The 22,881-nt window shown below is 35.3% G+C and overlaps 1 protein-coding gene across 1 annotated transcript in view; it reads left to right on the forward strand.

Annotated features, from left to right (window-relative positions):
* The window catches only part of AP3B1 (adaptor related protein complex 3 subunit beta 1), a 237,333-nt gene that overhangs the window by 62,940 nt on the left and 151,512 nt on the right, over positions 1-22,881 (forward strand). Inside the window, exon 7 of the mRNA XM_006068949.4 lies at positions 8,413-8,595. Coding sequence (XP_006069011.1) covers positions 8,413-8,595 — 183 coding nt within the window. The remainder of the gene's footprint in view (positions 1-8,412; positions 8,596-22,881) is intronic.

Here is a 22,881-nt window from a genome sequence, read left to right on the forward strand (position 1 = left end):
CATGACCACAGGAAAAACCATAGCCTTGACTAGATGGACCTTTGTTGGCAAAGTAATGTCTCTGCTTTTCAATATGCTACCTAGGTTGGTCATAACTTTGCTTCCAAGGAGTAAGCGTCTTTTAATTTCATGTCTGCAACCACCATCTGCAGTGATTTTGGAGCCCAGAAAAATAAAGTCTGACACTGTTTCCCCATCTATTTCCCATGAAGTGATGGGACCAGATGCCATGATCTTTGTTTTCTGAATGTTGAGCTTTAAGCCAACTTTTTCACTCTCCTCTTTCACTTTCATCAAGAGGCTTTTTAGTTCCTCTTCACGTTCTGCCATAAGGGTGGTGTCATCTGCATATCTGAGGTTATTGATACTTCTCCCGGCAATCTTGATTCCAGCTTGTGCTTCTTCCAGCCCAGCTTTTCTCATGATGTACTTGGCATATAAGTTAAATAAGCAGAATGTACTTATAATTGTTTTTACCTTCCTTTTGTCTTTATAAAATGTCTCAATCTCTCATAACAGTTTTTAAATTCGACTTTGTCCTGTTTAAGTACAACTTTCTTACAATTGCTGTTTACATGATATACTTTTTCCTTCTTTTTACTCTCAACCTGTTGGTATTTTTTAATCTAATGTGTGTCTCCTGAGGTCTGTATAAAGTTGGATCTTGATATTTACTCTGGTCTGACTACATATGCTTTTTGTTTAGATGGTTTAATCCATTGACATTACTTCTTACTATAATATAGTTGATTTATAGCTACCATTATGTTTTTCTATGTCTCATGTCTTTTTTTGTTTGTTATTCCCCCTTCACTACTTTTTTTTAATATCCAGTGTATATATTGTGTATGATAACTCTTTAGTGATATTTTTCACTATGTATTTTTGAAACTACTGTATTTACCTGAGACTATACTTGGAGACTCGGAGAAGGCGATGGCACCCCACTCCAGTACTCTTGCCTGGTAAATCCCATGGACGGAGGAGCCTGGTGGGCTGCAGTCCATGGGGTCGCTAAGAGTTGGAGACGACTGAGCGACTTCACTTTCACTTTTCACTTCCATGCATTGGAGAGGGAAATGGCAACCCACTCCAGTGTTCTTGCCTGGAGAATCCCAGGGACGGGGGAGCCTGGTGGGCTGCCATCTATGGGGTCGCACAGAGTCAGACACGACTGAAGTGACTTAGCAGCAGTAGCAGCATACTTGGAGACTAGACAGCAAATTTTTTAGTCAATAATGTAGCAGGAATCTTTATTTCTTCTGTAGTGGTTGGCATAATGAAGACAGAGAAAAGAAATTTGATTCCTTTTTGTCTTTTGTATGGCATACTTATTATATGCTTCTAGACCCAAATACAAAATCAATGTTATTGATATTGTGGATAACTTGATTTTAGTAATAATAAAAAAAAAAATTCAGTTTCTTCTGTCTTGAAGACATTTGCCAAGTACTGTGAAGAATACTAAGATCTGTAAGAAACAGATCCTTTATTTTAAGGTAGTTTGCCATGATTTCTGCTACATAATAAGCTAAAGAAATTAGTTTCTTGGCCTAGAAATGAAATCTCCATATATAATATGTGCATGTCTTTTCAAACAAGATGTAACATGTCATGGGTAACAACTGTCTCCTTTGGAATTAAACAGAATTGTATTTGAGCCTAAAGTTTTACCACATATTAGCTATGTATTAGGGGCTTCCCTGGTGGCTCAGAGGTAATGAATCCAGCTGCAATGCAGGAAAGGCGGGTTCGATCCCTGGGTCGGGAAGTTCCTCTAGAGCAGCGGGAAACACCCCCTTCTCTCCTAGAGAAGGGAGTGACAGTGCACTGCAGTGCTGCCTGGGAAGCCCGTGGTGGAGGAGCCTGGTGGCCGCAGCCCATGGGGTCCCAGAGAGTCAGACTCGACCTACGCGACTGCACAGTAGCTATGTTAAGCCTTCATAAGTTTCAGCTTCCAAATTTTTAGGCCTTATAATTTCCAATCTATAAAGTTTTTGTTTGTGTTGAGAAAGTTATTGTATATAAAATCCTTAGCACAGTGCCTGACACCGTGAAAGGAGATTAATAAGAAACAAACGACTCAAAAAGGGATATAAAGAATACACATTCTTTGTAAATTTAGAATGTCTGGGTTCTGACCCTGTATTTTGTATTTATTTCCAAAATACGATAGAAAAAATATTGTACTCGTTAATAGTAGATATTTAATATTTGTTGAATAATTGTGAGCATTAATTTGCTATATTCTTGGTGCAGGTAATTAGGTATTTACTGTTATTTTCAATGTTTTACTTCCCAAATGGTGTGTGTCATGCTCTGGTCATAGGTAGATAGGTCCTTTGGGAGCGTTGACTGTCTTGTCATTTGTGAGGTACTACCTGCCCTAAAGTATATATAGGATATGTTTATTTTTTTTTAATTAGGAAAGAACCTACATCTGTTTTCTGCCCATATGAAGCGGGAGTAGTTCATACTGAATTCTGTAATTTCAGAGCAGAAGTACACGGTTCTCCAGTGTTCTGCCTTTTCATGTCAATGTTTGTAACTTCCTTTTCCAGCATTTAGAAATGTGACTTACATTATCCACCACACTCACTCACTCAGCCCTGGAATGCAGATAAAGTATTGTTTCAGAATGGCCAGCATGTACTCTGTGAAGAGTGGTGAGACGGGGACTACTAATTGAGTTAAATGTTGGTTTAAGAATTAGGTTTATCATTAGGCTTACTTCTTGAATGCTGTTGTAAATCGAAATTGCATTAACATTGTATGGTTGAACTTGTTACATTGGTATAGAAGAAAGCTAGCTATTGATTTTCTGTATTGTGATTTTATATTTTGCTTCTTTACTGAATTCTTTTATTGTTGGATTTAGTTTTTTATCTTTCAACCTCCATTGTTTCATTCCAGAAAATAAATCATATCATTTGCAAATAGAGATAATTTACTTTCTCTTTTCTGATACTTATGACTCTAATTTTTCTTGTCATAGTTAATTATAACTTTAGTACCGTGTTCAGTAGTGGTGGAGATGGTGAGCATCCTTACCTTGTTTCAGTTTAAACAAAATGCCTGTCATGTGTGTGTATTGAGCAAGATGCTGACCCTGAGGATTTTTTTCTCTTTATCTTTTAGTTTTGTCCGGTGTGTCAAGGTCAGTTTTTTTCCTGGTGCCCAGTGAGGCTTTTTACAATATAGATTTAGAATTTATGTTATTTCTGGCAAAGTGGTGTTGTTGTTGTTAGGTTTTAAATATTACTGCTGTTCAGCTCTTAGCTTTTCTTCTTCAGAGATTTCAGTTTTCTCTAAGTTGGATCTTCTTTGCTGCCTTTACTTCTTTATCTCGCCTTCTTTCTCTTGGTTCTTTTTGTACTTTTCTTAAATGCCCCTTCCTAAATTTTTATTCAACTATTTTCTGCCGGGGGCATTTTGCAGTTTAATTAAGGTGTCTGGTTATTTCTTTTCTGGTTTCGATCAACTTCTGTTTCTTCCTGTTGTCTTTTGTTCCTTTCTGTTTTGTGATTTTCAGTTTCAGTTCATTTATGTGATCTTGAAATGCTTCTTTGAGGCAAGTTAATTCATTTTGAAGTGTTATGTGACAGTTGTTTGTTTGATTCATCATGGATTTTTTTTGTGGATAATTTTCATCAGTTGTTTTGATTTTCATCTTCTGCTCTGATCTACCAGGAATCTTTTTTTTTAGTATTTTCAAACACATAGGCTCCTCTCTTTCTCTCTGCTCTTGCTTTCAGTTCTCTCTTATGCCCACTTCTAACTCGTGTCTGCTTTTATTCTGGGCAGTTGTTTCAGACTATCATAGATCTTTGTAAGGTTTGTGATACATAAATGACAGATAAATCTTTGATTTTAGAAGTTATTTTCTACTTACATGTAATTAAAGTTTGGTAATTCCGAAGTATTTTAGTGTTGCTTAGGGCTTTGATTTTAATCTTTTTGCTTTCTCTGACTTTGCGTTGAGAAATTCACGTTTCCCCAGGTAGCATTAACATTCTACCCAGTATTTAAGTTGTCTACCCAGTATTTAAGTGTTTATGTTTTGTGAATGTTTTCTGATTATTTTTTCCTTTGTATGCTTATAGTTTGATGTAAAAAGATTGAAAACATTATGATATCTATATAGATATTTATTGATCTTATTTTATTATTACTTTTTCTTGCCAGATATAATATATTGAAGTGATATAGCTATATTTCTTCCCCACTAATTAATAGTGTTAGCATTAATATTTAAAATAAAAAACCTAAATCATTTTTGTTTAAAATTTCCTCATTAAATGATCCAAATTTAATTTATTTCCACATTTTAAAAGGAGTTTATTTGCTGTCAGCAGGAGCTTTTTGGGATCATGATGATAATGATGATGACATTGCTGTTGCTGCTGATAAATAAATTTTGAAAAGTGTTAATATGTTTAAGAACTGTATTTAATCTCTGTTGATTTTGAGACCTACCTTCTGTTGCTTCTTTTAGTCTAAAGGAAGATTTTATTGAAATTGAGATTTCAAAATTAGTTGTGTCATTCTAATTTTAAGAAAAGGTAGAAATAAAAGGCCTATTAAAATAGAAGTGTTTTTCCCTTTTACTAGAGAAATATGTAATTTGTCATATGAAAAGTCCTTTCCCCAAAATAAGTCACTTTGGGTTTAGGAATACAGTTATGGTAATATAACTAGAAAAACATCTTAGAATTACTTAGATAGCTATTGTCTGAAGGTATCTATTGGGCTTCCCCGGTGGCTCAGATGGTAAAGTGTCTGCCTGTAACACGGAAGACCCAGGTTCAATCCCTGGGTCAGGAAGATCCCCTGGAGAAGGAAATGGCAACCCACTCCAGTACTCTTGCCTGGAAAATCCTATGGACGGAGGAGCCCGGTAGGCTAAGTCCATGGGGTCTGTATCTGTAAATTTTAAAAGATATAATAAGAGCTTACCATGTCAGTGCAATTAAGGGAACATTTTTATTTATGCTGATCATACAGTCAACTGTTATATTTTTTAATATAATTTCTTTATTGTATTTTCCTAGATTTACCATTTTCATCATATTTTCTCTATTCAACGTTTCCTAAACACTTCATTTCTTTACTGAAAACCTTTCGGATGTGTAAATTCCTTTTTAAAATTTATAACACTTTCTCGTTTTTGTTTAAAATGTAGAAATTTATATTTATTGAGCAATTTAAGCTTTGTGGTGAACCTTCTTTCTTTTATTTAGAACACCTCAAAAGCAAAGTGGTATTTATTTCCTTTGCCTTTCAGGTTAATTTTAAAGAAATCCTTTTGTAGCGTTTAACTTTCTAATAGAAAATGGCTTCTTAGGAAAACAAATTAGATCAGTGCCTACTGAAAATTTGAGTTGCTTATTTATATTTTCTTGGTGACAAAGTTTCTTCTCCTTAATTTAGCTACAAAATGATGTTTAATGAATATATCGGTAGTTCATAGCTAAGCTGTGGGGGTAAGACACCATTTTATAAGTTATTGATTTAATGTTGGTAAAAGCTTCACTGTTATGGGCAAAAAACACACCTCTGAGTTTGTGCAGATGTTTTATTGTGATAGATCTATTATCCAGCTATTAGAAGATAAATGACTGATCTTTCCCATTTTCCATGCCTCAAGAAAATTGAAATAAGAAGGGGAATATCATTTGGGCTGTATGATTAGGGCAGGTTGGATGGCCATTAATTTAAGAGAAGAAAATCTTGGCAGCACTGGCCAACTTATACCATATTATCAATCAAACCTTGATGCACTTCTTGTGATGACCCAGCACTCTCAGGTTTTTCCAACGTTAATTAGAATTCATGGCAAAATAGATGCAAGGAAACGTTTTGTACCCTTCATAATTTTATAGAAAATTTATTGTTATTAGAGGAACCATTTGCTTAGTGTGATTTTTTTCATTACCAGCTTGTCAACTAGCATAGATAATCTGGAGAAAATATGAACTCCATAGATGGAGTGTCACTTTTGTTGATGGTTCATGTAGTTTACCTTGGAGCACAGCTAATGGCTGAAGTTCATAGCAACAGCACAGAAAAACGTGGCAACCAAGGGAAGATAAATGAACCATGTTTATTGCTTTAATATAAAAAATACATAAATGGAAAACTACATTTGAATTTGATGAGCTCATTGCTAGTTTCGTTGGAGTGATTTATTTTTCCCCTTATATAAAAAGCTACTATTGACACAGTGAGATGGAAATTAACTGTCTGTTTTTGGGAAACCAATATTTTTGGTTTTCAGATCTCAGTAGATCATTTTATTTTAATTCTGTAAGTTTTTATAGAATATTGAACATTTAATATACCAGAATTATCCAATTCTTCTGGCAGTGTTTAGGCTGGGGTCAACGGTTAAAACCATATGATGAATGAAATATCTAAAATCATTAGAAAAAAGATGATTTTATAATATTTTTCCTACTTTTGTGTTTCCATAAACTTTACCTGAACTTAAACAATTATTTTTTCAATTTTCATGTTGTTTGTTAATTCTGTAGAACTATTTTATACCTGTAGGTCTTGTTTTGATAAATTTAGTACCATGTGGGAACTGATTTTCCATTTAATTGTTTGGTGTCTAAACATAATTGAAAAAAATAATCTCTAGGTTTAGGCAAAATAACTTGATTTTACATAGTATTCCTTAAATTCAAACTGTGTTGAATTCCCATTTCGGTTTCATATATTACTTCATTCTAAGTGATATTACTCATTTTTGTTCTTTAGCACCCTAACCATTTAAAAAAATATAGCTTAATTAATATGATTGACATGTATAAAACATATGTAAATATAAATGTTTTACAAATACCATGTTATTCTATAGTTTGATGTCATAAACTTAGTTGTTTTAAGAGATTTTTAAATGATAATAGTTCTCATCTTTTAGAAATATTATTACTGAAGAGTGATTTGTACAGAAGACATCAAAATGTGGAGTTGAAAACACAAACATAACTTCCTTCCCATATCAATAGCAAATAGAAAATTATACATATAATACGTTTTTATTTAGTTCACACAAATAATCAATTCTTTGCTTTTTCGATTGAGGTGCATACATGCTGGGACCAGCAGGCACCAGTACTTGGGCAGGGCTGGAGTCAATAAATGCAGCTTCACGTTTATACTGATTGGTAATTCATAAAATCCCCACAGGACTGGAAACTTGTTTAGCATAATAGCAAGTCTATATTCTGAGCTGTTTTCTTTCAATTGTATTGTTGGTTGCATATTAATAAACTAAATGTCAGCCAAGTAGAGGGACAAACAATAAAAATATGAATACCACTGTATCTAATGTTTTTCAAAAAGTACCATTTCAGTAAGTTTTATTTCTATTTAATTGCTTATTTTAAGACATTGGGGAAATTTTAGACACTAAAATGAAGATCCCTAGTGTTCAGAAAGAATATGATATTAATTTATTTTTTCAAAACCATATTATATTGTTGGCTAACTCCAGACATATCAATGGTACATATATAGAAGTATTTGTCTATTATATATTCTGCTTAGCTTGTGTCTTTATACTGAAGAAATCTTAATTTCATCACTTTGCAAAAACAATTCCAAAAACAGCATTTGTGTTTAATTAAATGGTCTTGGAGAAAAGCTTCCTTTTATTGGTACTGTCTTATTTCAACTTACATACATCATTATATAAATAATAATAATGTTCTAAAATTGTAGCCAGTATTTCTTGTAAATAAATTATGTTGATAGAAATTAACAGGTTGATTAAAATATGTAAGATTTGAAAGTGTTTTTGTTCTAAAGACATTTATGAGTTCAGCACACATTTTAAGATAGATTCATCATAGATAGCATCACTGACTCAATGGACACGAATTTGAGCAAACTACGGGAGATAGTGAAGGACAGGGAAGCATGGCATGCTGCAGTCCATGGGGTTGCAAAGAGTCAGACATGACTTAGCGACTGAACAACGTGGTGAAATTGTCATTCTCATTTTAAACTGACATGATATGGTCTTTGTTATTGTACTGAGTAATGAATCTTTAGAGTTTTGGTAAGGTTTAAAAATGCACACTGCCCATAATTAATATGTCTAATCCATGTATGAACAGTCCATTGAAATTTAACCTGATGAAATAAGAAAAACAATTTCTAATACTAATACTTCTGATTCTAAGTGTTAGCTTTTCAGATATGTTTCAGCTATCAATATTATTCTTTTGGGCAGTGACTCTTCAAAATTATTTGTTATTCAAACATGGGTATTTTATTAGTCAAATGACTGAAAACTTTAAATACTGATTGCCATAACACTGATTGCATCTCTGTAATGCCCGAGTAGAATCTTTGATGGGAGGAAAACGTTTTTTAATGAGTTGCTATTTCTTTCTTTTCTAGTTGGTGGCTGGCAGTGTTGTCATGGCTTTTGAAGAAGTTTGCCCGGATAGAATAGATCTCATTCACAAGAACTACCGCAAGCTGTGTAATTTACTAGTTGATGTAGAAGAGTGGGGACAGGTCGTGATAATCCACATGCTAACCCGATATGCCCGCACACAGTTTGTCAGTCCTTGGAGAGAGGTAAGTGCTGAATGATCTTGTGCTTACACAGTAAACTAGGAAAACGGATGTGGCTTCTAAAGTGTGTACAGATTTAAGAGCAGGGAAATATAAAAATCTGCATGTTTAAGGAGCACTGATTTTTTTCACATTCTTTTGGAAAGCAGAAAACGAGCATAAATGCATGGATAATTGTTCATTGTTTTGGCTCTGATTGATGCATGTTTAATGGCATAGTGAATAAACTTTTGGTTTGAGGCCTGGCAAGAGGCCTTTGTTGGGAACAGCAGCTCGATAAAGTGTTGGCAGTGACATTGCCAAATGATGGATTTTTTTGGTTGTTAGTTTCATACCTTTCAGACCCAACTATTCCAGGCACTCACTTGTAAAAGTAGATAATGTGATTCTAACATATGTGAATTTATACCAAAGATAATTTCGCACCTTTACAGGTAAATTGTTTGTGAACTCAACTACTTTTTCCCCGGTTTTATATTTCTAGAATGTTTGTTTTACTTTTTTTCACTTAAGCTGGTAGAACTTTAGTAAAATTAATAATTAAGTATACCTTACAGTGAAGTTATTTTCTTTGTGCCAGTGAACTTTAGAAGCATACCTTACTTCTTTCATTACATTAACAAGTTAGAAAACCTTATTACATAGTTTGCAATAGAGATCTCAGTGTATATGTAAGATTTAAGGGTAAACTTTAACTAGTTTAAAGAAATCACTGAATATTATAAAATAGCACTTGTGTTCATTCTATACTTAATGATATTTCTTTGTCTTTTTAAAAAGCAGTATTATAGATTTTAAAAACAGAATGGAAAGTAAAAGACCAGATTACCACCCGGTTATGTCATAGTGGTTTTTACACAAGCTTATGAATAGGCTTTGATCGAATGTTCAGTACTAATTGCTTTTGTTAATTAGAAATAATATTAAAGTGAGAGAAAAACATATAAAAGGGAAAAATGTTCATAATTCTTGCTTTATGTGATGTATCCAGTTTTCCGATACTTAAGAACTTAAATGTTTAAAATATTTATCAGTGTTTTCTGCATTTACCAAGTATTGTTACTGTTAAAAAGTATTTAAGATTTTTAAAAATGTATCTTTAACCAGAAGGCTACTTGTAATATTGACTTCATCTTAATTTTAATATTTAAAAGGTGATTGGGTTATTCTACTTAAAATTCAAAAGAGATTTTAAACTATTCATATGTAAACGTCTAATGCCACATAGAGCTCTTAGACTGATGAAATTTTAGCTTTGAACAAAGTAAAATTTTGAAGGCAGTTTTGCTGGATTAAGCAGCATATCCATGCTGCAAATGTCTTGACCCTTTCCTTCAGTGGTAACTTGGAAGAGAGATTTTTTTGTTGCTAATAGCTATAGCTATCTGTTTGATTTCAGCCAGTCACTTTCCAGAATGCTATTCATATATATATTTTTTTGCTGTGTTGTAAGATTATAGGTTATTTTATCTTATCTAGCTATTGTCACTATTTAAAATTTTTTAATTTTAGTTTCCTGTCATCATCAAATCATTTTCAGTACCTGTATGCAAGTGATCCATGCTTTATCATTATGTAGAATCTAGAGTTTTAAAAAAGTGTGTTTTTCTTACCTTCTAAAATAGATTTTCAAATATCTCTTTTTGTAATTGTCTCTGTTTCTATTCCTTGAATTTTATTTTATTTTAGGTAAAATTAATTGTTAAAGCTGTTCACAAAGCCCAACACTTAAAATCTACACTGCCATATATACTCTTTTGACAGATAATTTTAAAAATTGATACGGTAGTGCATTCTTTGTGTTTTCATGTGTAACTCTGTGAACATCCATTTTTACAAACATGAGATGAAGTCTGATCGTTGTTCTGGGTGCACTGGAATTGCACTATCTCATTTCTTTGCCTTCTTTGCAGTCTGACGTTGGCATTATTCTAAATTCTGTAGGTTAGTTGACAAATTTTGTAGTTGCCAGCCCTGCAGCTCTGTCCTCAGGAAGCTAGCTGTGCTTCGGGAGCATCCACAGGGGTTGTAGGGGAGGGTGGGCAGTGCTACTCCTGGGGATCTTGCCACCGTTCCAAATGGAGCAGCTTCACCTTTGCTTGCCTTTCATAGGCAGCTATACGTATGACTTCCTTTGAGAAAGGCTCCTTGGCTTAAGAAATGGAAAGAAAGAAAACCACTTAAATAGAACATTTGTAAGGGTGTAGCTAACTATAATCATACGTATTTTTTAAAATTATAGAAGCAGTTGAAGCACATGGTGAAATAAAAATCAGTCTTCTCATAATTCGTTCCTTTATATATATTTGCTCATGACTTTTAAGGTATATTTTTTGTTTACTTTAATAAGTTTCTGACTGTGTGAAAGTCCATGAACTGTAGCCCACCAAACTCCTCTGTCCATAGAATTCTCCAGACAAGAACTCTGGAGTGGGTTGCCATTTTCTTCTCTAGGGGATCTTCCTGACCCAGGGATCGAACCTGGGTCTCCTGAATTAGAGGCAGATTCTTTACTGTCTAAGCCACCAGGGAAGCCCTGTTCTAGTCAAAGCTAATTTTGAAGCCCCCTCCTCAATCCTTAGTGCTCAGACATTACAGTTAGCTAACAATCATAATTAACTTTGCTTTTCAAAGAGAAAAATTATGTTTCTCATTGAATTCTTTAAAATATTTGTGTTTATATGCTTGAAGGGTAGCAAAAAAAAAAAAAATTTTTTTTTTTTTTTAAGGAATTGAAAATTAGAAGTTCTTTCTAAGATGGACTGATGTACATGCTTTTTTGTTAGTAAGTCCTCAAATGAACACATCATATACAAACAAGCTTCTTCAGGGGCAGAAGCGATTTTTAATTTAGTTTATTTGCATCATTATAGATCAGTATTTAGGCTGTTTATATGTAAATGTATGATTTGCGGAACAATTAAGTGTTGACAAAGTAGATTGCAGTCATATCAATTGCAGTGCATTTTCCATAATTTTTCTAACTGACATCTTTGATGATAAATAGTGGATGCCAAGTCAAAGCCGATTATACAGTGCACTAGGAATTCATGGGGCTGTCAGGGAGAAGACCGATTGACTTTAAATTTACATATTAATGAGAAGATTTGTTAAGAGGGTGCTTGACTATAGAAAATAACAGCATATTTATAGGGCACGACATTTTATAAATACAGCTGATGCAGGAAAATGGAAATTAAACCTTTTAGGTTAATAAATTCAAGAGACTGCTAAAATGCATATTTGCATTTTTATTTTCTGAAATTTACCTTACTCTTTGCAGTCCAAGTGGCTGGTTTTTTTTTTTTTTAATTCTAGGTCAACTTTGTATAATTTTCAAGGATATAAAATTACTTCAATGTTTTCTTTGTATCGTTCAAGCTTATTGTAGGAGAATAGTGAAAGTATAAATGATGTAAGTCTCTAATAGTAAAGTTGCTTTTGTAGAAGTAATCGATTTTTTAAAATAAATGTTACAAAGCACCAAGTAAATTTTAAGAGTGATTTTTTAAAAAATGTTTGTGGCATTAGTTAAAGACTGAAGTGAAACTCATGTCACTGGGCCTGATAAGAATGTCTTTAATTTTATTAATTTAAAGTTGAACTTTCTCTAGGAGATGATGGTTTTGCAATAATTATCAAAATATTTTACTTCACTAGTTTAGAACTTAAAATTCTGTAGCTCACAGTTACATTTTAGTATATGATTCCAGATAATAAATTCTGGTGGAAATACATATTCCAGTTTGAAATTTGAAGCAATAATTTTACTTTTCTTCCTCCCATTATATCTGTACTTCAATTGTAAGAGCTTATATTGGTGTAAGAAAATTCCAAGTTTACAGTTTTGTTTAAAGTATTTTTAAGATAGGTTTTTTAAGTTTTTCAAGGGTAGCTATAAAATAAGAACTCATCAGAACACAAAGTTCATGTACATACTTCTTGATTAGCAATTTTCTGCAAGTATAAAGTTATTTGGGGGAAAAAATGCAAAACTCCACATCTAGGTCCTGTTTTAGAGGACCTGAGTGTTAGAGATTATTTTTTTAAACTTTCTTTACAGGTTAATTTTCTTTGTAAAATAAATTTTGTATTTTGTTTTACTAGTGGGCTGTATTTGAATCTTATTTGGTATCCTCTGGATTTTTTAAAAAACAAAAGCTTGAAGCTTGGGGTAGAATCCATGCTTTACAATGCACATTTAAAAGTTTTTTGCTCACTTTCAGACAACTATTGAGGAAGGAAGGGTTCAGTGTGCAATTTAATGGGAAACTATGGACCACGTGCCGATACTGAAATGAGGTCTCTGTCTCTCCTTTCATTGGTTATGGAGCATTTATCTTACCAATTACTTATTTTTTGTTGTTGTTTATAGTTTATTTTTGTTTGGCTTTTTTAAACTTACATAGTTTCTTTTCTAAAGAAACATTAAAATTTTATTCAAGTAACGTGTATGGTTAAAAGAATACTGCAAGGCTTATAAGAAACAACATTTTCCTATCCCATTTTTTCCCATGCCTGGATCAACTACTTCAAATTCTTTTAGGCCTTTTCATATTTGTGTGCATTTAACTTTCTCCATTTCTAAGTAATGTCTATCTATCTATCTGTCTATATATATATGGTGCTATATAGCCCTATATATATGTATTATATGTAAAGATATATGTATTATATATATATATAATATATCATGTATATATTATATATAATATAAAGATATATACTATGTATATACATAATATATATATATATTTACATATAATACATATATGTGTGTGTGTATATGTATATAGCACTATATATATATATATATGGTGCTAGCATGCTAAATGAGCACAATTTCTGGTAGTTTGAATGTTCTTTGGCACTCCCTTCTGGAATTGAAATTGCCTAGTTTATCATGTCACTATTAACAAAGCACACGACATTCTCCATCAGAAAATTAAATCGTCTCCAAATATTATTTTATATGCAGTTGTTGAGATTCTACCAGTTGCCTGCTGCTGCTGCTGCTGCTGCTGCTAAGTCGCTTCAGTCGTGTCCGACTCTGTGCGATCCCATAGACGGCAGCCCACCAGGCTCCCCCGTCCCTGGGATTCTCAAGGCAAGAACACTGGAGTGGGTTGCCATTTCCTTCTCCAGTGCATAAGAGTGAAAAGTGAAAGTGAAGCCGCTCAGTCGTGTCTGACTCTCAGCGACCCCATGGACTGTAGCCCACCAGGCTCCTCCATCCATGGGATTTTCCAGGAGTGGGGTGCCATTGCCTTACCAAATATCAACTCTCCAGCTTCACTTTTTAAATAAAAGAATCCTGATTTTTGTTCAGAGTAGCAATATATCCAGTTAAAAATAACCAACTTCCTCTCAGACTCCCTTGGAGTCAAGAAATGGCTGTATGAACCAGATGGAGAAATTGAAATAGTTGTGGAGATATTCTGGCTGAGATTCTAGGAAAGCCATTGTTTTCCTGGCAGACTTACTGATTTTACCCTTTGCCTTTTTTTCATTGTTTCTTCTTGGAATGTGTATGTGATAAATACAGGTACAGCAGCCATTTGGCAGGCATGAAGATGAAGCCACACTCTGGAATTTTGGAGTGGGGGGGAGTTTTCCATATGGGTAACTTGATATTTCTGTTACATATAGCTGAACACATTCCAGTCAGTACCGTTGTCATATATCTAGTATTCCAATAACTTCATACTCTTCCAGGAGACGTCCTGGAGGCTCTGTATCCTCCTGTTCTAATCTGATTGCTTTCTAGGCTTGCTACACAGCTGTTGTTCTGGAACTTAATTTCTTCAATCTTCTGCGTTAAATCCTCTGTTTTTTAGGCCTTCCTGTCTGTACTGTCTTCTTTTTTGGTCTTCCAGCATGGAGCACATCCTGCAGTCCCTTCTTAAGAATGGGTAGATGAGATAAAAGTTCAAGATTTTGCAGTATTGCTGTCACCCTTGATATTTTGACCGGACTCTTGGGTCAGTCTTCTCTTATGTCTTCTATGTTTGAAATGTCTTGCTACTTTTACATTTGACTTCTTGGCCAGATGTAATACTGTTGGGTCACACGTTCTGAGAGCTCTGTGGTTGCAGATTTTTCTTTTCTGCAGGTAACTGTATTTTTTTTTTGGTTGTTTGAATCCTCAAAAAGATGGTTTTATGCTTGTTTATTTTTTCTTGAAATATTTGGAGGATTAGCAACATTGCATCTTCGGTGTGGATCATTCTATATGCTCTGTATATTCACTTCTTCCTATATTTTAGGGAATTGTCTTTTTATGTTTTAGTTTTTTAATTTGATGGTCAAATTTCTTTTCCTACTCCTTGTCAATTATATGCTTCAGGAATACAAATTTTTCTCTTTTATAATCCTTTGTCTGCTGTGTCTGTTACCTTTTTAAATAATTGCTTTAATGTTTGCTTTTTTATTTGCATTCATACATCTCCAGTCTTTTGTGTGTGTGTTAGTAATTTGATTTTCAGTGACCTGAAAGTCTGTTACTTATAATTTTTACTTAATTTGGTAATGATATTGCTTTCATTTTTATGTTTACTCAGGTTTCACTCTTTCCTTTATTCTGTGGTTTGAATATATGAGGTATTTGGTTTTTTTTGAGTTCACATTCTTACTAACTTGCTAGAGAATTTCTTTTGATATATGGAGAATCTTTTTACAGAATAATTTGTCTTTTTGCACTTTTTTTCCTTTTGTGCCATGAATGTATTGCACAGTAATTGTGCTCTTCTCCTATTGCAGCTACTTGGGAAGTGCTGGCACAGACATTTTGTTCTTTCTGATACAGTGTGACTTCTGCATTCTGTCCCACCATATCCAAAGACCATTTGTTTCTTCCTCTCAGTTTCAGTCTGATTGTGGGTTATTTTATTGTGTGTTTATTCAGTTCAGTCACTCAGTTGTGTCTGACTCTTTGCAACCCCATGAACCACAGCATGCCAGGCCTCCCTGTCCATAACCAACTCCCAGAGTCCACCCAAACCCATGTCTGTCAAGTCGGTGATGCCATCCAACTATCTCATCCTCTGTCGTCCCCTTCTCCTCCTGCCCCCAATCCCTCCCAGCATCAGGGTCTTTTCAAATGACTCAGCTCTTCGCATCAGGTGGCAAAAGTATTGGAGTTTCAGCTTCAAAATCAGTCCTTCCAATGAACACCCAGGACTCATCTCCTTTAGGATGGACTGGTTGGATCTCCTTGCAGTCCAAGGGACTCTCAAGAGTCTTCTCCAGCACCACAGTTCAAAAGCATCAATTCTTCGGCGCTCAGCTTTCTTAATAGTCCAGCTCTCACATCCATCCATGACCACTGGAAAAACCATAGCCTTGACTAAATGGACCTTTGTTGACAAAGTAGTGTCTCTGCTTTTTAATATGCTGTTTAGGTTGGTCATAATTTTCCTTCCAAGGAGTAAGCGTCTTTTAATTTCATGGCAGCAGTCACCATCTGCAGTGATTTTGGAGCCCCAAAGAATAAAGTCAGCCACTGTTGCCAGTTTTCCCATCTGTTGCCATGAAGTGATGGGACTGGATGCCATTATCTTAGTTTTCTGAATGTTGAGCTTTAAGCCAACTTTTTCACTCTCCTCTTTCACTTTCATCAAGAGGCTCTTTTGTTCTTCTTCACTTTCTGCCATAAGGGTGGTGTCATCTGCATATCTGAGGTTATTGATATTTCTCCCGGCAATCTTGATTCCAGCTTGTGTTTCTTCCAGTCCAGCGTTTCTCGTGATGTATTCTGCATGTAAGTTAAATAAGCAGGGTGACAATATACAGCCTTGATGTACTCCTTTTCCTATTTAGAACCAGTCTGTTGTTCCATGTCTAGTTCTAACTGTTGCTTCCTGACCTGCATACAGGTTTCTCAAGAGGCAGGTCAGATGGTCTGGTATTCCCATCTCTTTCAGAATTTCCCACAGTTTATTGTGATCCATACAGTGAAAGGCTTTGGCATAGTCAATAAAGCAGAAATAGATGTTTTTCTGGAGCTCTCTTGCTTTTTTGATGATCCAGCGGCTGTTGGCAATTTGATCTCTCATTCCTCTACCTTTTCTAAAACCAGCTTGAACATCAGGAAGTTCATGGTTCACGTACTGCTGAAGCCTGGCTTGGAGAATTTTGAGCGTTACTTTACTAGCGTGTGAGATGAGTGCAATTGTGCGGTAGTTTGAGCATTCTTTGGCATTGCCTTTCTTTGGGATTGGAACGAAAACTGACCCTTTCCAGTCCTGTGGCCACTGCTGAGTTTTCCAAGTTTGCTGGCATATTGAGTGCAGCACTTTCATAGTATCATGTTCCAGGATTTGAAATAGCTCAACTGGAATTCCATCACCTCCACTAGCTTTGTTCGTAGTGATGCTTTCTAAGGCCCACTGGACTTCACATTCCAGGATGTTTGGCTCTAGGTGAGTGATCACACCATCGTGATTATCTGGGTCGTGAAGCTCTTTTTTGTACAGTTCTTCTGTGTATTCTTGCCACTTCTTCTTAATATCTTCCGCTTCTGTTATGTCCATACTATTTCTGTCCTTTATTGAGCCCATCTTTGCATGAAATGTTCCCTTGGTATCTCTAATTTTCTTGACGAGATCTCTAGTCTTTCACATTCTATTGTTTTCCTCTATTTCTTTGCATTGATCGCTGAAGAAGGCTTTCTTATCTCTTCTTGCTATTCTTTGAAATTCTGCATTCAGATGTTTATATCTTTCCTTTTCTCCTTTGCTTTTCACTTGCCTTCTTTTCACAGCTATTTTTAAGCCCTCCCCAGACAGCCATTTTGCTTTTTTGCATTTCTTTTTCTTGGGGATGGTCTTGATCCCTGTTTCCTATACAGTGTGATGAACCTCCTTCCATAGTTCTTCAGGCACTGTGTCTGTCAGATCTAGTCCCTTAAATCTATTTCTCACTTCCACTGTATGAATCATAAGGGATTATTACTTATTATTGTGTGTTTATTACTCTAGCATAAAGGATTATGCCTCATTCTTCTTTGTTTTTGTAGCCTTATGGCATTTTTGGAAAGGAATAACTTGTGAGATAGTAAATTCAGTCTCAACAGAGATTAATGTCATTTTTCGGAAAATTGAGCACTTATTTTGGAACTTTCTTAAATGACCTATACTATCATTAATACCACCCAGTATATTCCTTTCAAGAAATACTCTTGGCCTGTAAGTTGTTCTTGTTATTATTGTTTAACCCAAGAATTCTGCTGTCCAGTACAGTCACTGCTAGCTATTTGTGGCTGTTTAAATTAACTGAAATTGAAAATCACTTCCTCAGTTGCACTGGGTCACATCCAGTGTTCAGTAGTCATGTGAGGCTGGTGCCTACTGTATTCGATAGTGTAATAGAAAATGTTTCCTTTATCACAGAAGTTTCTATTGGACAGGGTTGCCCTGGAGTATTAGTTCTTTTAGGGACTGCTGGGTTTACTGTTTACTTCCCCACCTGCTTCTCCTCACCGCTAACTTCCACTGCGAACCTCCCTCATGACCTTACGTCACCCTCAGTTGGATGAAAAGATAAGAAAAACCCCTCAGTTTTCTTCTGTCCAGATTGGGAGGCAAGGGTCCTAAATGAACAGTCTCAAGAAGTGAAGAATATGTTTTTGTAGGGTCTTGTCTTTTTAAAAAACTTTTTAAAAAGTTTATGCCAGTAGTTTATGACCTTCTTCTTGTTTCTTTCTACTGACTGATTTTTTTCTAGTTTTAATATTTTTCCCTCATATTGTTTATATTTGGGAAAAGTCTATTTTCTGTCTTTCTCTCACCATATTTACCTTGGAGCCCCAAAATGTTCACAGTATTAAAAGTATTTTATGACTTGGAACGTGTACTATTAATAAATGAATTTTAGGAAGAGAGATGCAAAGATTAAGACGTTCAGAAATGTGCATTATTCTCCTGCCCTTCTCTGATGTCTGTCCTTTTTCCACTGTGCTTCTCTCCTTGACATTCTGTCATGGATATTTATATCATTGTTTTTTCTTGACCCTATACCCCATCTGTTTCATGTGTTTTTTTATTTTTCTGTGTTAGTCTTATTTATTTTCTCTGTGTTAGTCTTATTACTCTAGCATAAAGGAATAACTCATTAATATTGAATTTATTTTCTAACAATCCTGTGATTTACTTTTCAGTTTTGTGATTTTGCTGCTTAATAGTTTTGCGTATTCATCTCATAGAAAATTATGGTTTTATGTAATCTAATAATGTGGTAATTTTAAACAGTCCATTTTATTCTATTCTGTTTTTCATTTAGCTGATATCCCCTGGTGGCTCAGATGATAAAGAGTCTGCTTTCAATGCAGGAGATGTGGGTTTGATCCCTCAATCGAGAAGATTCCATAGAGAAGGGAATGGCTACCCACTCTGGTATTCTTGCCTGGGAAATCCCATGGACAGAGGAGCCTGGCAGGCTACAGTCCATGAGGTCACAAAGAGTCGGACACAACTGAGCAACTAACACTTAACATACAAACTTTAAGTTTCTGATACATATCTTTAAATTACTGCAGTTCTTCTAGATATTGCAAGCCTTCAGTAGACTACAGAGTTCCAAAATGGTTATGTCAGACAGATTCTGCTAGTGCGTTGTTGTCTAGATGATATAGAGAATGTGGCAGTTTACGACCATACCACCCTGAATGTGCCCGATTTCATCTGATCTTTGAAGCTAAGCAGGGTCGGGCCTGGTTAGTACTTGGATGGGAGAATGTGGCAGATGCTGTTGATTGTTTCCATCAGACACTCCTATTCAAAAAGATCTTCTTTGCAGACACATTTTCTGCAGGGATTTAGCACTGTGTCTTTGCAGAAGCCATGTTGCTTCCTAGCCCAAGCTAATCTAGTTAATGTTAAGTACTTTCCCTTTGTAGGTGATGAGTTTAGGAATGGGCATACAACACAGTTCTGGCCTATGTGGAGTAATTAGAAATATGAGAAAAGTGGGATGTGGAGGGGTGTATGAGAAACGTTTACTTTAATAGACAAAGTATGAAGACATCTGACCTGAGGCTGAGATGTAACTCCATGGACTTAATGGTTTTAATTTCTGCTGATGGAATACCTTGATCAGATTAACTCTCTGGGAAATAATTTTGAAAACCAGCAGCTAAAGGCACTGTCAGATGATCAAAAGTAGGCAAAACTAGAGTGGACTCTACATGGAAAGGACTGAAATTTCAGGGTGTGAGTTTGCAGGATTTGCCTCAGGGCACTTCCCAATCCCATGGAATAATGGAAAAGTCACAGTCTTACTTAGGTTTTAGAGAACAGACTTCAAGGTTGGCAGAATACCTGAAAGGTTTGGAGAAAATTCCAGAAAGGTGTGGGAACGACAGGAGGGTGCACCCTTGGAAATACATGTAAACACCATCCAAATCATTGGCTGACCAACTCTGCATCTGTGAGAAAGACTCTAATGGGTCTAGCAAAAAAAAGCAGCAATTGGATGATGAAAAAAAAAAACTAAAGAGATTTCACTTGCTGGCCACATTAAGATAGACAGAGTTTGCAGTTTGAAACCAGTAAAATGCCTGCTATAACAAATATTAATACATGTCAGAGGAATGCAACATGAGGAAGAATTTATAGTGTGTAGTTGGTAATATTCAGAATACAATTTGAAAAAGTCAGCAGACATGAGAAACAAAAATATAGCTAATACTCAAGAGAAGAAGTAGGCAACAGAAACATAATCATCAAGAAGAGGCCATTACCTGACAAATAATGCAAGTTACTACATTTATTATATATATACACACACACACACACACACACACAGCAAAAATATTAAAAGGCAACATAGTTATAATGAGCAATCTTAACAGGATAAAAACCCTATAAGAAAGAAATAAATGGAAATTTTGGTGCTGAAAAACACAATGGTTAAATGAAAAAGGAGCTAGATAGATTTAACAGCCAGGAAAAGGCTGTAAAAATGTTGAGAAACCTGAAGATAGATTAATAGAAATTATTCATTCTGAAGAACCAAGAGAAAAACAAATGAAGAAAAGTGAACAGTCTCAGGGCCATGTGAACAATATGGAATGAAATCCTTGTAATTAAAATCCCCAAATAAGAGGAGGGAGTGAATGGAATAGAAATAATACCTGAAGAAGTAAAAGCGAAAAAAATTTCAAGTTTAAGGGTGAAAAAAACAACTGTACACATTCAGGAAACACATCAAATTCCCAGGCAAAAGAAATAAAAAGTTGTACCTTTGTACCTCATAGTCAAACTTGTGAAATCAAAAGAAAAAGACAAAACCGTGAAAGCAGATGGAGATTAAACAATGCATTATATACAGAGAAACAATTATTATGACTGACTGCTGATAAGAAACAATGGAGTCTAAAAAACAATGGAATATCTTTACATTGTTGAGAGAAAAATCTATCAAGAAAGATTTCTATATTTCTATATGACGAAAGCATTCTTCAAAAATAAAGATGGAATGAAGACATTTTCAGATGAACTAAATTGAAAAATTCATACATAGGAGAACTGTATAGTAAGAGATACTGCAAGAAGTTGTTTTGGTTGAAGATAAATGATAATCAGTGATGTATACATGTGTTTACATCCATCTATCTATCTGGCTTCTCAGGTAGCTCAGAGGTAAAGAATTTGCCTGCCAATGCAGGAAACACAGGAGTTGCAGGTTTGATTCCTGGGTTGGGAAGATCCTCTGGAGGAAGAAATGGCAACCCACTCCAGTTTTCTTGCCTGGAAAACCCCATGGACAGAGGAGCCTGGTGGCCTGTAGTCTGTGGGGTCGCAAAAAATTGGATACAACTTAGGACTTACCGACTGAACACACGTGCATGGGAGTGAATATGTGAGGATTCATGATTAATTTTACCTAAGTTGGGTTTAATTTTATTTTGTAGTTTATGATTGAGTGAGAACCACTCTAAAATGCATTCTGCACAAAAAACTTATTTATCTTATTTATCTGGTCATGAGATTGAGATTGGTTAGTTTTCAAATGACTAGGGCCACTCTTTCTCATGTCTTAGAACTCAGGTTGAACATCAGCTTGTGTCATGAGTACATTTTACTGCAGAGTAACATAGGAAAATGCCTTATGTAGATTCTTTAGATTTTTCAGTAACAAGATATGGAAACCATTACATTTGAAAAACGCATCTCTTACATACTGGTGCTGAACATGTCGTCATGAAAAATGAGAAGTGTTGTGGGCAATTGAGTGCTCTGGATTTTCAGAGTGACTCAACTCAGTTACTGGGCACAGGTGTTTCTATAATTGTGATGTATTGGGGGGTATTCAGTGTTCGATGATCCTCAAACCCATACTTCCACCTGTGGTGTAGTGGTCACTGGGCTGTGGTATAAAAACATGTAAAGTGAAGAGCATAGCAGTTACCTCAAGGAAGGAAAAAATATTTGAAACCAGTATATATGTTTTCTGTTGTTTTATATAGACCTAATTTGAGGGGAAAGAGACTACTTTTTTTTTTTTTTTGAAAAATATTAAACTTAAAAATGTATTAAACCTGACTTTAAAAAAGAAAGCAAATGTGTGCCATTCATACTGAATAGTTTAATGAAGCGTTTATGATACTGCCAGTCACCTCCTCACTCTGGTCTTGTCAGGGAACTCTGACCCATTGTGAGCATGATGCCCCTCCAGTATACTGCTATGGTGTCTATGGACTGAATGTTTACGTCCTTCAAAATCCACGTGTTGAAATCCTTAACTCCCAGTGTGATGTATTTGGCAGTGAGGACTTTGGGAAGGAACTCGATTTCAGCCAAGTTGTGAGTGTGGGGTTCTCATCTTGGGAATAGTGCCCTTCTAAGAAGAGGCACCGAGAGTGTGCCTCCTGTCTCTTTCTCTGCCCGTGTGAAGACATAGTGAGAAGGCAGCCAGCTGCAATGTAGGAAGTGGATTCTCACCAGAAACCAAGTCAGCCAGTACCTCACTCTTGGACTTACCAGCCTCCAAAACTGTGAAAAATAAATGTCTGTTGTTTAAGCTAGGCAGTCTGTGGTATTTTGTTAAAGTAGCTCAAGCTTGCTGTTAAGAGTATCTCATGGCATGACAGTGTCCTGATGTATTCGCCCGTAGCTTTTAAGCATTATGTAGCAGTCTGTGTCCACGGTAGAGTGCAGACATTGTATTGTTCTGGTTCAGATCTTAAGTTGGTGCTAGTGCCCTGCAGGCTGCTTGGAGTTCAGAAGACAAGTAGGTACACTCAGTGTCTCTTTCTTAACTACTGCCAACACCATGGTGATTAAAGAAAGA

The sequence above is a fragment of the Bubalus bubalis genome, chromosome 11, assembly GCF_019923935.1.
Source record: "Bubalus bubalis isolate 160015118507 breed Murrah chromosome 11, NDDB_SH_1, whole genome shotgun sequence".
Taxonomy (NCBI): Eukaryota; Metazoa; Chordata; class Mammalia; order Artiodactyla; family Bovidae; genus Bubalus; species Bubalus bubalis.